Source organism: Gastrolobium bilobum, unplaced genomic scaffold (assembly GCF_033153095.1).
Source record: "Gastrolobium bilobum isolate Gb01-03AN ecotype WA unplaced genomic scaffold, APGP_CSIRO_Gbil_v1 utg77129, whole genome shotgun sequence".
Classification (NCBI taxonomy): domain Eukaryota; kingdom Viridiplantae; phylum Streptophyta; class Magnoliopsida; order Fabales; family Fabaceae; genus Gastrolobium; species Gastrolobium bilobum.
Window position 1 is genome coordinate 75,951 of NW_026895139.1, and position 14,146 is coordinate 90,096.

Genomic DNA, 14,146 nt, shown 5'->3' on the forward strand with positions numbered 1-14,146 from the left:
GGACAAAGCTGAACAAGAATTACTTTTCTGTTCCTATTAGATGGTTACGTCCGGACACAGGTTGAATGAAATTAAACACGGATGGTGCAGCCAGGAGTGATGGCAGGGATGCTTGTGGAGGAATTATAAGAGATGAAAATGGTTATTGAAAAGAAGGGTTTGCTTACTATATTGGCCATTGTTTTGCAGAATTATGAAGCGTCCTCAAGGGTCTCGAATTTGCTTGGACTAGAAGTTGGAGACGCTGCATCCTATAAAGTGATTCAAGCTCTGTTATCACTTTGCTCTCTAGCAATGGAAGAGCAGCTCGAGAGTCTCTCTTAGTGACTCGGATTCGAACATGGTTACAAGAGAATTGGAAAGTTCACCTGGTTCATGTTTTTTAGAGAAGGAAATAGTTGTGCAGATTAACTCTCTAAATTTCCTTTAGACTATACTGTTGAGAATAATCTTTGTTTTTTCAAACCTTCTCCCTGGTATTTGGCCTTTGTATTGGGCTGATTTATCTTTGTCTTTTAATTTCAGAACGATTTTATTGAATTGATCTCTTTGGGATGTTGTTGTTAACCCCCTTAGATTACCAAAAAATAAAAAATTTAAGCATTGCTTAAGGAAATTAAGAAAAGAAATTCCTTTCAATGAAAAACTAATAAAAAAAATGATTTGATTTGAAAATAGAAGATTACAATATATGGATGGATTTGTTGAGAATATAGTCCCACATTAGTTGTATGTGCAACTAATGTGGAGTTTATAAGGTCTTGGGCACTCCCACCCTTTGAGCTAGCTTTTGGGGTGGTGTATCCCAAGTGTTGAAATATATAGTCCCGCATTGATTGGATAGACAACTAATATGACTTTTATAAGGCCTTGGGCACTCCCACCACCTCTTGAGCTAGCTTTTGGGTGGTGACCTCAAGGTTCTTAACATAGTATCAAAGCCTCGCCGCCCCCCACTTTCTCTTGTGGCGTTTCTTAGCACAGATAGACTGGGTCTGTTGCATTGTCCACTCTTCAAGCCCAATGAGCTCTCGTGTGAGGGGGCGTGTTGAGAATATAGTCTCACATTGGTTGTATGAACAATTAATGTGGAGTTTATAAGGTCTTGGACTCTCCCTCTTGAGGCGGCTTTTGGGGTGGTGACCTCAAGTTTCTTTTTAGTTTACCCGCAAACACTACACTTGGCAAATGCGACTCATTTCACTCTTCGTTTTGGTCTCTATGGCTATGATTAGAGCTACACTTCACCAGACTCATTATATGTTTTTTTACGTGGCGATGCCCAGAAATAAATAATCAAATATTTTGCATGGATTTTTGAGCATTTGGTCCCTGGCATGAATAAGGCTAGAGATTCTCTGAAATGGGTTCTCTTGGATTTCATTCATAGGTGCAATGACTTGAGATCCTTCAAGCAAATTCATGCACATCTATTGACTTCAGCCCTTGTTGCCAATGATTTGGTCGTCACCAAAGCTGCAAGCTTTTTTGGGAAACATGTCACTGATGTTCATTACCCTTGCAATTTCTTGAAGCAATTTGATTGGAGCTTGAGCTCTTTCCCTTGTAATTTGCTGATTTCTGGCTATGCTGCTGGCCAGTTACCCTGGGCTGCAATCCTGATTTATAGATGGGCTATAAGGAATGGGTTTGTGCCTGATGTGTACACTGTCCCAGCTGTTTTGAAATCATGTTCTAAGTTTTCTGGGATTGCAGAGGTTAGACAGTTTCATTCGGTTGCTGTTAAGACTGGCTTGTGGTGTGACATTTATGTGCAAAATACTCTTGTCCATGTTTATAGCATTTCTGGGGACAATGTTGGTGCGGGTAAGGTGTTTGATGACATACTTGTGAGAGACGTGGTCTCTTGGACTGGTTTGATATCTGGGTATGTGAAGGCAGGGTTGTTTCATGATGCCATTGCATTGTTTTTGAGAATGGATGTGGAGCCTAATGTTGCAACTTTCGTTAGCATACTTGGGGCTTGTGGGAAATTGTGTTATCTAAATTTAGGGAAGGGGATTCATGGGTTGGCTTTAAAATGTCCGTATGGGGTGGAGTTGGTGGTAAGCAATGCAGTGTTGGATATGTATATGAAGTGTGAGTCTGTGACTGATGCAAGGAAAATGTTTGATGAGATCCCTGAAAAAGACATTATTTCTTGGACTAGTATTATAGGCGGATTAGTGCAATGTGAGTGTCCCAAGGAATCACTGGACTTGTTCTGTGAAATGCAGGGCTTAGGTTTTGTGCCTGATGGGATTATACTGACCAGTGTGCTTTCTGCTTGTGCCAGTCTTGGGCTTCTTGATTTTGGCAGATGGGTCCATGAATACATTGATAGTAGCCGCATCAAATGGGATGTTCATATTGGAACAGCATTGGTTGACATGTATGCAAAATGTGGTTGTATAGAGATGGCGCAGCATATCTTCAATGAAATGCCTTCTAAGAATATCCGTTCTTGGAATGCCTATATAGGTGGTTTGGCAATAAATGGACATGGGCAAGAAGCATTGAAACAATTTGGAGAATTGATTGAATCTGGCACAAGGCCTAATGAGGTGACATTTCTAGCTGTTTTTACGGCTTGCAGCCATTCTGGCTTGGTTGATGAAGGCCGTAGGTATTTCAATCAGATGACAAGTCCCCGCTACAATCTTACTCCCTGGTTAGAACACTATGGATGTATGGTTGATTTACTTTGCAGGGCTGGATTGGTTGGGGAAGCTATGGAGTTGATAAAGACAATGCCCATGCCACCTGATGTGCAGATCCTAGGGGCTCTTTTGAGTGCCTGCAATACATATGGAAATGTTGGATTCTCCCAAGAAATGTTGAAATCACTTGAGAATTTTGAATACCAAGATAGTGGCATATACGTGCTTCTATCTAATCTGTATGCAACTAATAAGAAATGGGCTGAAGTGAGGAGCGTTAGGAGATTGATGAAGGAGAAAGGAATAAGCAAGACTCCAGGTTCTAGCCTTATAAGGGTGGATGGTAAGAGTCATGAATTTTTAGTTGGAGATAATAATAGCCATCCCCAAAGTGAGGATATTCACGTACTATTAAACATCCTTGCCAATCAAATCTACCTCGAGGGGCATCTTGATACCCTTTCTTGATCAAATAGGTACGACTGACCTTAAGCTCAATCGTTGTTTGTCTTTGGATTTAAACCATTTCTAATGGCGCTTTCTATAAATTGTGCCCCTAATTGATTTTAGACTTGTTTTTGATGTTCCATTAATGGACAGATTGGGATGCGTTATAAAGTTTCATAATAGGCTTAATAGTTACTACTACTAGAGACCACCCCTTTTCCGGGTAAAGCACCGGGGTCACTCTTTATCAAATTAAAAGCTTATGCATTGAGAAGCAGTTCAGGAACAGGGTGGATAGATAGGTGCCTTTTTTTTAGTAGATAAGTGCTTTTTTTCGGGGCTAGGGAAAATTTTTATCTTGCATTTGTGTAACAGTAATAAAGTTTCATATTTATGATTACGAGGTCGATAATTGGTCATCTGAACTTTGAGTAGTTACCGTGCCTCAAGCTCTGGCATTGTCATTTTCCGAAAGTCTTGCTTTCATTGAAATAACTTTAAATTTTTTTATACAATTACATATATATTATGAGTTTATGACTACTACTCACATTGAAATCAAATAAGCATGAAAAGCCTCTTCGTATGTGTACGCGAGAAAATAAAAAACAGTAATGATGTGAACCTCTTATAGGTTAGCACTTCATGTGGAGAAATAGGACTTGTTTGAATAAACTTCTTAATCTTCTGCATACCACGTGTTTGAATAATGGGAAGTGGAACACAAGACTTGAATCAATGTTAAGATATCAAAGTCCCAGTCAGAAAAAAACAGGCTAACATATCAAAGTCAATCTTAATCCCATATTTGGTATTGTCAGAATAATATTTAGAATTTTGTTCTTATTATGGGTTTTGAAATGACGATCAATTTATGCTTCATTTTTTTATTTAATTCGCGTTTATTATATTGAGATTCCTAAACAGTAGATTTAATATACCAACAGAACCGTATCCTCATATTTGAATTCCTGGATCTTGCAATGTGTTCAAGCTAAAAAGGTTATGAATTATTTTACATATATCTTAGTAGGATCAAAATTCCGATGTTTGCAAATTGCAATTAAAAAAAAAACGATTTTCTGGTCAAACTCAAACCTTTCAAACAAGACATGCATTGCATTTATACAACACAGAAAGACATGACTTTTTTTTCTAGACTGGTCCTTTCAAAACCTCCTTGCGTGGTCAAATGTTTTTTAAATTTCTCCGAGACAACCAATACAACATTGATTTCAAACCTCTTTGAGCGAACAAGTATGGCTAATATCGATATTTTTGGTGATCAATGGAGTAATGCTCTTCTCGGTTACAGCAGCCCAAATCATTTTCAGATAACTCTATTTCCAGTACCCAGAAAAACTCTTATCTTCGGCTCAGAATAGGGCTTTCAAATAACATGTAACATTGGAAAATTAGCAGAGAGCCTAGTCCTGTTAGGAATAGTTGAAAATCATGTTAATCAGTGGCGGAGCCACTTAGTTCCTAGTACGGGCACAGGCTGATTTTAAAAATTGGTACATATTTTCTTTAAAATTTATGGTATAGCTTTGGTATTGGTTAGGTTTTTAAAAATAATATAATATTAGTACTAGCTGAATTTTACTAGTTGATTCTTTTGACGCTGATGGAGTCTTTTTCCTGACTCTGCCACTGATGTTAATTATTCGTAGATTGATTTTTCTCAAACAACCAGAAGTATCATTAAAGCACAGTTACTAGTACTGGAACTTACACTTCTGTGATAAGTTATATGGGTATCCTGACTTTTTTTCCTTGAATTAGATTATATATTTCACTCTCTAGCTGTAATTTGTTTCAATGTCCAGTGTAGAGTTATGGAGCTGTCTGAATGTGCATGCAGTGACAAAATACAGGAAACAAGTAAAAGGAAATAATATATTTGTCTATATAGTTTGTGAACTTATCAGACAAATGATTCGATAAGTTGACTATATTAATTGGAGAATCTATATAAAATCTTCATCCGAATTCACACTCTTGAGTCTTCTATGATCCACAATCCAGAAGAATAAATGAAATATATATGATTAAACTTCAACTGTTTTCTGATTGAGAGCTGTGTATCTCCATCTCTCCTTCTCCACAAAGTCTGCATCAAGGAACCGAGCAACAAAAGCCCATAGTTTATACATGTCTTCAAAATTAGCCAGGAAACTCAATGCAGCAGTAACCACTGTTACTCCTAGGTTATCTCGATCTTTCTTCTTGTTGGTATTCATTCCCTGGCCTCTTCCTTCTTTGGTTTGTAGGACCCTTCCCTTCTCTGCTGCATACTTATCTGCAAACCAGATATGATGTAGAAATCCATAGCTGAGAGAAATATTGCTTCTATCAGCAAGTTTCTGTACAAGGACAGGCTCAACCTTTTCACCTTTCCAATCAAACACATTGAATGCCAAAGCAGGACCCCTGTCAAATTTTATCTTTGGGCCATAAATCTTGACTAGGGGAACCCCTTCTGCGTTAGGGTGCTTTAGCTTCAGCATTGAGTTCACCAGCCAATTTATCAGGTACCTTGCTCTGTTGGTGACCAATATCAATCCTAAAGAGTCCACTTGATCCAAACACCTGCATTCAATATTAAAGCTCCCGTTTTCACTATCTTGTTCATTTTCATTCTGAAGTCTCTCAACTGGCCTTTGTTCTTCCACAGTTACAGAATCTTCAGGTACCACTGTGATCTGAAGCTCAGATGGTTCTCCTTCAATTTTTACAGATTGTGTGGTCTCTATCCGACCAGAGAAAGAACTCAAAGAAGATAATTCTTTTTCTTGTAAGCTAGGAATTGATTTTTGTTCAATTGCTATGTCATTACCAGAAGAATCCTCTGATAGCTGAAGTAGCTGCCTTTCTGGTACAAGGTTGACAACTCCTGCACAAGAAGAGGATTCCAGAATTGAAATGGCAGATTTCTTGACAAAAAGGCATCCAAACCCAGATGGGTTTTCTCCCAGAACCTTATAGAAAGAACAAATGAGAAAGTCTGGGCGAAAGAGAGAGAGGCCGAAGCTATCCATGTCTTTGGGTCCCAATGCACAAGCATCAATCAACACATGCCACCCATTCTCCTGTGCTATGCTCATCCACAGATAAGGGTATCTGGCTCCTGTTACCCTTGAATGAAGTGGGAACACAAAAAGACCCCTCTTTTTTTTCTTCTTCCTTTTATTAACAATCATCTTCCTCAACTTCGCTGATTGAATCCTGAGTCTTGGCCATGAGAACTCTGCTGACATGGCCCTCGCTCCTCTCTTCTCTGAGCAACTAATCATTGCTTCCACCGCCTCACTCTCATAGTCATAAACTGTCAGAAGCTTCTTACTAGATTGGAATGGATATGAATCTGCCACAAGTTTGAAAGCTGATGTTCTGTTTGCTGTGAAAACCATAGAGTAATCATTTTCAGAAATGTTATGGAACCTCATTAATCTTCTCCTCATTGCAGACTCAAACTCTGACCCCTGCCCTCCATGAAGCAATAAATTCTTCAGATTCCCAGTCTTATAGGATATGCTAAAGAAGGGAATATCCGAATATAAAGGTGGAGATTGAGGTGTTTGAGGAGTTGAAGAAGAAGCAAGTTGGGTTTTTGAAGTATCATGGTGTTGACGTTGATAGTAGGAGAAGAGGCCAATACCAATATAGTCAAGGCAAGAATTGTTGGAGAAAGAGAGATGGTAATATTCTTTGGCTCTCACAAGGTCCACTTGCTCAGTCTCAGAGTATTTAGGGTACACTTTGTTGAATTCACTGAATGATTCCTGAAGAGATGGAAGAGACTCATGGTTAGTGAATTTGGTGTTTGGAAATATAGAGGATGCAGTTGTTGCTGCAAAGCTGTGGCGACACTCAGAAGAACTGTTTCTGGGTTTGCTTGTTGTGTTCTGAGATGGCAGTGGAGAGTTGAAAAATGAGGTAGGGCAGCAACCTTGAGGGCATGCTTGGAAGGCCTCATTTTGGACAAGTGACTGCATTTTTTTTTCTTCTTTGCACTCACAGACAATTCTGGTTTATATATATATATACTAGTTTGATAGTTATCCTGCTATTGGATTTATTGATACTTTCTCTGTAAGAAACACACATACAGAAAGTTACAGAATATCTCTGTTGGTTTGTGAATTATAATTATAATTTATGTGTGTGGATACGGCACTGTATGAACACATTGACAAGGTCAGGCAGCACAACTTGACTGTATCTTTCATAGTTTGCCAAGTTGACCTCTTAATACTGTGTCCCACTAGCCAATTAATATGTAGTATTGTAGTGTCCAACAAGCCATGATTGTGGTGATGTATGCTTTGGGAGATTTCCATGCACGTTATTAAAAAAGGAAAAACAATTCCTTTTGCACCTAATTGAATTATTTTTTGCTAACTAGTGTTTCCTTTCCATTCCCAAGTCAACTTATCCACTTTTTTTCTAAAGTGATTTATTCACAATTACAGAAAACATGAGTTTTACATAGAAAGTAATGAAAGATTTTTATTTTTTATTTATTTTAGTAGACAGTAATGAAAGATTTTGATGTTGCATATATAATATAAAAGAGAAATGCTGCTAATATAATTTTGTTTTGCATAAGTTGAGTGCAATGTGCACAGCTTGTGTAAAATGACATGCAGAGTAGCTAATGTTACTTTATTTAAAACCATGAGTTTAGTTTTATGAGAATGGTAAAACCACTATTCTACCACGGTAACAAATAAATTTTTGGTGCTACTCTAGTACTTAGACTCAGTGCATTCCACTAATAGGAGCATTGCACATTAGAGGAGAGAGAAAAAATTTGGCAGAGAAAAAAAACTTTGACTGACATGTAATATTTCTATTGGTGAGATGTATTGAATCTTTGGTATTACAGTAGCACGAAAGATTTATCCCTCGGTAACACTCGAAGGTCACTAATTTGATTCTCTAAAAAGGCGCAAATACGGCAAGCAAATTATTTAGCTATTACGTTTGGTCTAATGACAATATCTCCTGAAAAAAAATCTTTTGGTATGGTTGAAGAATGACATATTTGTGAGTGTAAAATTATAGCTTTGAAAAGGTGGAGCTAGGTACTTGAAAGCAACAGTAAGTGGAGGACAGAATGGTCGTTATTTTAGCCGGCATTATCGATGAGTCCAAAAGAAAAAAGAAAAAAAAAACTCCTTAGAATTCTTCTAAGTACTTTCGGGCAAAGCTTGCTTAAGGTTTAAGTGTTACAGATCAATCCAAGAAAAAAAAAAAGTTCTATGAGTGGCGGAGCCATGTATTGGCTGGACCGGGTCTCGATTTAGGCTAAATTTTAATAAATTGTACTTATTATGTATAATTATATAAATTATAATTTGACCGGATTAAAATTATAATTTAGCCCGGGCTATAATTTATAATTTGGCCCTATCTAAAACTTAAAATATTTTTGATAAATTTGGGTAAATTATATTAGGTTATGTGTTCAATTTTAACTTATATAAAAAATGAGTTCACTTTTTCTACGGTCAATGTAGATAACTTATGTATATCAAGCCCAAAATAACGTCGTTTTAAGGCAGAAATCAAGGTATTTTTATAATTAATTTTATTTCAGGATTAGTAGTCTTTTCATTATAATTTTTTAATTTCAACCTAAAACGACGTCGTTTTGAGAGCAAATGTAGATAACTTATCTACATTCACTTTAGAAACATTAAAGCCATTAAAAAATATACATTTTAAGTAAAATTAAAAAATATTTAATAAAATTATAATTCTTCTTAGTGCTGTCTGCTCAGATGCTATGTATTTAATATAATTTAAATATATTAAGATATGAATTAATTAAAATTAAAAAAAATAAATACATATATAATTTTTTGATCCTAGCTCAAATTAGAGGCCGGCTCCGCCACTGGATTTATGGTTGGATCATTACTTCACTTGGCCTTCTAAGATAGAGCTGAGGTGGGATATTGTCCTTATGAGTGAACCTTTTTAAATTGATGTTTTTTAATGTTTGAAAATATTGAGGGAACTTACTTGCCCGTTACATTAAAATAATTTTACAATATAGCATGAAAGGTTGCATTATTATGATTTGTTTGGATGAAGCTTGAACGCTTACCTTGTCTGCGGAGGGATGCTTATTGCATAATGTGTGAGGACAGTTGGCTCAACAACCAATATAAATGCGAGGCATGCCTATGATGAGGGAAGCCCCTTATTCAAAAAAGAACAAAGTGAGTTTGACTATCATTAAAGTGACTGCAATTAATGAAAAAGAAAAAGCAAAGCTGCACGCTTCAAGGTGGTTTAGGATATTTGTGGGGAACAAAGGAAAAAGACCATGCAACGGTTAAATTGCTTTATTTGATGCACAGTTCAATTAATAACTTTGTATCCTAAAGAACTAATCACTTTATTTTTAAATTATAATAAAAGGATAAAATATTTATCCTTTTAAAGGTTAATTATATTAGTTAAAATTAATATTTTTTTATTTAATATTTAAATTAAAAAAAAACTCTTACTTTTTTCACCATAACTTTTGTTTCTCTCGTCATAAAATATATTAATTTTGACTAAAATGATACAATTTTATGTTTTTTTAAAAGACAAACACTCATAATAAAAATTATAACCAATAAAAATGAAACTACTGATTTATTTTAGTTAAACCATTTTTTATTTCACCTCAAAGACTTGTACCAAAATTTAAACACATAAATTATTTTAAAAACGTTTTCTAATAAGTTTCACCAATAAAGAGTATTGCAAAACTAATGGATGGACAGCTTGTGTTTACTTCTGGAAATTATTTCATTCCATTTTGTTTGGTCTTTTGGTCCAATCATTTTTACTTCCTTCTGTATTTTTGTTTGGTATTTTAAAAAAGATACAGCTGTAGTTAGCTTCTGCCTTTCTGCAACACATAATGAAGGCAACATATGGCACATAAAAGTGTTATGCTCGTTTATCACCTGTGAATGAGTCATATTTATTTTATTTCTTCTATTTCCTATTATTTCCCCTTAATCTGAAGTGAGTCGCATTGATCTGAAAAGTTTAAACTCACAAAGACATCCATTAGATGGGGCTAAATATGTATACAAGACATATGCTTATTGATCATCAAATTAAAGCCATTTCAAAGGACTTGGTCTCAAGTTGAAATCCAAGTTAGGTATGATAATTAAGGAGAAAGTGGTATAGGCTTGCATTTTATCTTTTTATTTAAATATATGGCAACGTGTTGTGAGTATACTTCTAAGTTCTAACCATTGATGGAATTAGGGGAATAAATTTAGATTTGGGAGTGCAGCCTGTAAAACTATTTGTGTCTCATGTGTAACGTGTGTCAATCGGTTTAATTAAATAATAAAAGAGGCTTTATGGTAATTGACGTTTCGCATTAATGGTAATTGACGTTTTGACGTTTTGCATTATGGTAACGTTTTACATTAATGGTAATTGACGTTTTGACGTTTCGCATTAATGGGAAGTTACAGGGAGTTATTTGAAACTCCGTAACTGGTGATATGGTTCAGTTATATAAAGAGAAAAATGGTGAGTCTCTGGGATTTTTATCTCTCAGAATTCTCTCCTTCATGGTCTGCCCATAAAAGTTGTATCAGATCCCTGTCATAGACGATACAAGGAAAGCAGAGGGTAAAGACTCTGAGAAACAATCTTCCATCATCAAAGTTCTTCATCAGAGTTCTTCCGCACTAATGGAGAAAGGTACGCTCTTATGTGAAAATCATGAATTCTAAAGATCCTGTATCATGTTCTTGAATGATCATTGTTGAACATGTATTAATGAATTACTGGAAAATTGCTTATACAGCCATCCCCAACATACAAATGAGAAGAATTTAAATATAGGACCTGCGAGCTGGCTAAGTCCACAAGAGTCGAACTTTGAACTTTGAAGTCCCTAACACACCTGAAAAGGTAGCTACTTGACTTGGGCTATTTTTAAGATCAGTTTTTATTTGGACGAGTAAGAAAGAAGGTGCGGCTTTTCTATTATTTACATTGAATCTAAAATAATGTCGTTTTGAGGTTGAAATTAAAATATTTTTATAATTATAATTTATTTCAGGATTATAATAGTCTTTTTCATTATAATTTTTTAACCCAAAATGATGTCGTTTTGAGAGCGAATATAGATAATTTATTTACATTCACTGTAGAAATATTAAAGCCAAGAAAGAAATAAGAGACGTTTGGTAGAGAAAAAAAAAATTTATCGCAAAAAAATAATTTTCGAAAAATGATGAGAAATATTTTTTTCTGGATAAGTTACTAAAAGATGTTTGGTAGACTAAAACTTTTATGGAAATGTTGGGTTAATTAATTTTAGTGATACTATGTGATAATTTTCCCACTGCGTGGGAAATTTTTGTTTCCACCCCCGTCAATGGCAATCTTCATGACAATTTTATGTGAAAAAGCAAACGATGGAATTTTTTTTTTCTTAACCTTACGTTTACTCTTTTTCCTACCAAACATGGGCCACCTCATTTTCATGAGAAAAAAAAAATTTCACCTCTTATCAAACACCCCCTTTAAGCAGCTATTGAAATGTCCTTTGTTCTAATAAATATTGTTAACTATGATTAATTCACCCTAATTAAAGTGAAGATCGACGCACACACTGAATAAAAAGTGTGTTTTGTGACTATTATTATAAGCCAAAAGTTAACTTTAATTAACTAATCATCTACTCAAATGACGTGAAGCTTCTAAATGAGGGGTAAACAATCCTAATGAAATGAAGTCAAAAGAGGGAAAACCCCTTTCTTAATTTTTTAATTACTTGATTATCTAAGTCTCTTTTGAAGAATATCAATAGATGTTAATTTAATTTGGGTAGCATGCGTGCATAAAAGAAATCCCCACGTCTAGTGTACGAGAGAGGTTCAATGGCCTAAAACAACAAGGATATATGGTTCCATTTTCCATTAACATAAAAATATTTCTGCAGCAGATAAATTATCTGCATTTACTTCCAAAACGATATTGTTTTGAGATTGAAAGTTTAAAAAATTATAATTATAAAGGCTATAATAACCCTGAAATAAAATAAAATTAGAAAAATACCATGATTTTTGTCCCAAAACGACGTCGTATTGGACTTATTGCAGATAACTTATCTGCATTAATTGCAGAAAAAGTGAACTCTTCCATTAAATATAAAACAAAATAACCTTTATAATTACAAAAAAATATTTCTGCAGTTACTGTTGATAAGTTATCTGCATTTATTCCCAAAATGACGTCGTTTTGGGATTGAAAGATTAAAAAATTATAATTATAAAGACTATAATAACCCTGAAATAAATTAAAATTACTAAAACACCATGATTTCTGTCCCAAAACAACGTCGTATTGGGCTTACTGCAAATAACTTATCTGCAGTAACTGCAGAAAAAGCGAACCCTTATAATTATCATTTATGTTTTGTTAGCTCATGTATTGCACTAAAAATTAAAATACTAATTACATTTATTAGTTTTATTTTATGTTTAATACATTAATTTAGAACAGAATTTTTATTCTAAAAACAAGGGACGTAGATAAAAAGAAAAAAATTAAAAAGAAAGCTTCCATAGATTCAGATTACTGGAAAGGAAAATTTTATAGAATAAACTTGAATGTGTATAAAACATAGGCGTTTACATTTATCATTTAACATGACACAACAAATTTTCCTACACACACAACATTTTGTAGGGCCCACACTTTTTAAAGAAAAAAGAAAAAAAAAAGAAATTACAGCACGCAAAACGAATCTCTATAACATTACACAATCACTTTTCCTACAACATAACTCTTATAAAACCCTAAGGGCTCGTTTGGTGGACAAGATAGAATAAGGATATGATATGATATGGGGCTGATAAGGGTAGAATATGATATGGGGCTGATAAGCCGATATCATGTCCTGTATTTGATGAGCATCTGATTAGCAATCTGATAAGATTATGTAAAAAGAGAAAGGTGAAAGAAAAAATAAAATATAACTTGAAATAAAAGGGTATTTGAAATATTATTAAATCGTATTTGAATCTGTACATAGGGGTCTCTATTTATAGAGACTTCTTGACCTAATTTTGACCTAATGGGCTTGGCCCAATATACAAGTAACGGACTAAATAAATACAAATAAATGACTACATAATTACTAATAAATGACTACATAATTACTATTTACAACAGCAATAAATGACTACATAATTACTAATAAATGACTACATAATTACTATTTACAACACTCCCCCTCAAGCTGAGGAATAGATATTTATCATTCCCAGCTTGCTAGCAAGTTCTTGAAATCTATCTGAAAAGCCCCTTTGTCAATAGATCAGCTAATTGACGCCCAGTGGGAATGTATGGAGTGGTAATCAACCCGCTATCAAGTTTCTCTTTGATGAAATGACGGTCGACCTCAATATGTTTAGTCCGATCATGTTGAACTGGATTATGAGCTATACAAATAGCGGACTTATTATCACATAGCAGCTTCATAGGTCCCTCACATTTTATTTTTAGATCATCAAGTACAATTTTCAGCCACAGTAACTCACAAATGTCTTGAGCCATAGCTCGAAATTCAGCTTCTGCACTTGATCTGGCGACCACATCTTGTTTCTTACTTCTCCATGTCACCAAGTTACCACAAAGAAACATGCAATAACCAGTGGTAGAACGACGGTCAGTCACGGATCCAGCATAATCAGCATCTGTGTAGACTTCTAAAGATAGATTGCCATCACGTCAGAATAACAACCCTTTACCAGGAGTACCTTTCAGATACTGAAGAATTCTCTCTACTGCCTGCATATGTTTCTCCTTTGGATCGTGCATAAACTGACTGACAACACTAACAGCATAAGCTAAGTTTGGTCTAGTATGGGCCAAATATATCAATTTCCCAACTAGCCGTTGATATTGTCCTTTATCAACTGGAGGACTCTCCTCTTCATAGCCCATCTTGTGATTCTGCTCAATAGGAGTATTAGAGGGTTTACACCCGAGCT

General features: G+C 35.0%; 2 protein-coding genes across 3 annotated transcripts; one reads left to right on the plus strand and one right to left on the minus strand.

Annotated features, from left to right (window-relative positions):
• The first annotated feature begins 1,325 nt into the window (after positions 1-1,325).
• On the plus strand, positions 1,326-3,439 carry LOC133293317 (pentatricopeptide repeat-containing protein At4g38010). The gene is made up of 2 exons (XM_061491897.1): positions 1,326-3,136; positions 3,261-3,439. Exon 1 carries the CDS (start codon positions 1,338-1,340, stop codon positions 3,126-3,128), a length of 1,791 nt encoding a protein of 596 aa, XP_061347881.1. The 5' UTR covers positions 1,326-1,337; the 3' UTR covers positions 3,129-3,136; positions 3,261-3,439.
• A 1,605-nt stretch (positions 3,440-5,044) lies between these two features.
• On the minus strand, positions 5,045-7,126 carry LOC133293107 (molybdenum cofactor sulfurase-like). Of its 2 annotated transcripts, XM_061491725.1 has the most exons (2): positions 5,999-7,126; positions 5,045-5,812 (listed from the first exon to the last, which is right to left on the minus strand). In XM_061491725.1, exons 1-2 carry the CDS (start codon positions 7,103-7,105, stop codon positions 5,159-5,161), a joined length of 1,761 nt encoding a protein of 586 aa, XP_061347709.1. In that variant the 5' UTR covers positions 7,106-7,126; the 3' UTR covers positions 5,045-5,158. The 2 variants fall into 2 exon arrangements, with proteins under 2 accessions (XP_061347709.1, XP_061347657.1); XM_061491673.1 differs by having other exon boundaries at positions 5,045-7,126.
• Positions 7,127-14,146: the final 7,020 nt, after the last annotated feature.

Coding starts and splice junctions, on each gene's coding strand:
- LOC133293317 (XM_061491897.1), top strand. CDS start 1,338: ATGAATAAGGCTAGAGATTCTCTGAAATGGGTTCTCTTGGATTTCATT.
- LOC133293107 (XM_061491673.1), bottom strand. CDS start 7,105: ATGCAGTCACTTGTCCAAAATGAGGCCTTCCAAGCATGCCCTCAAGGT.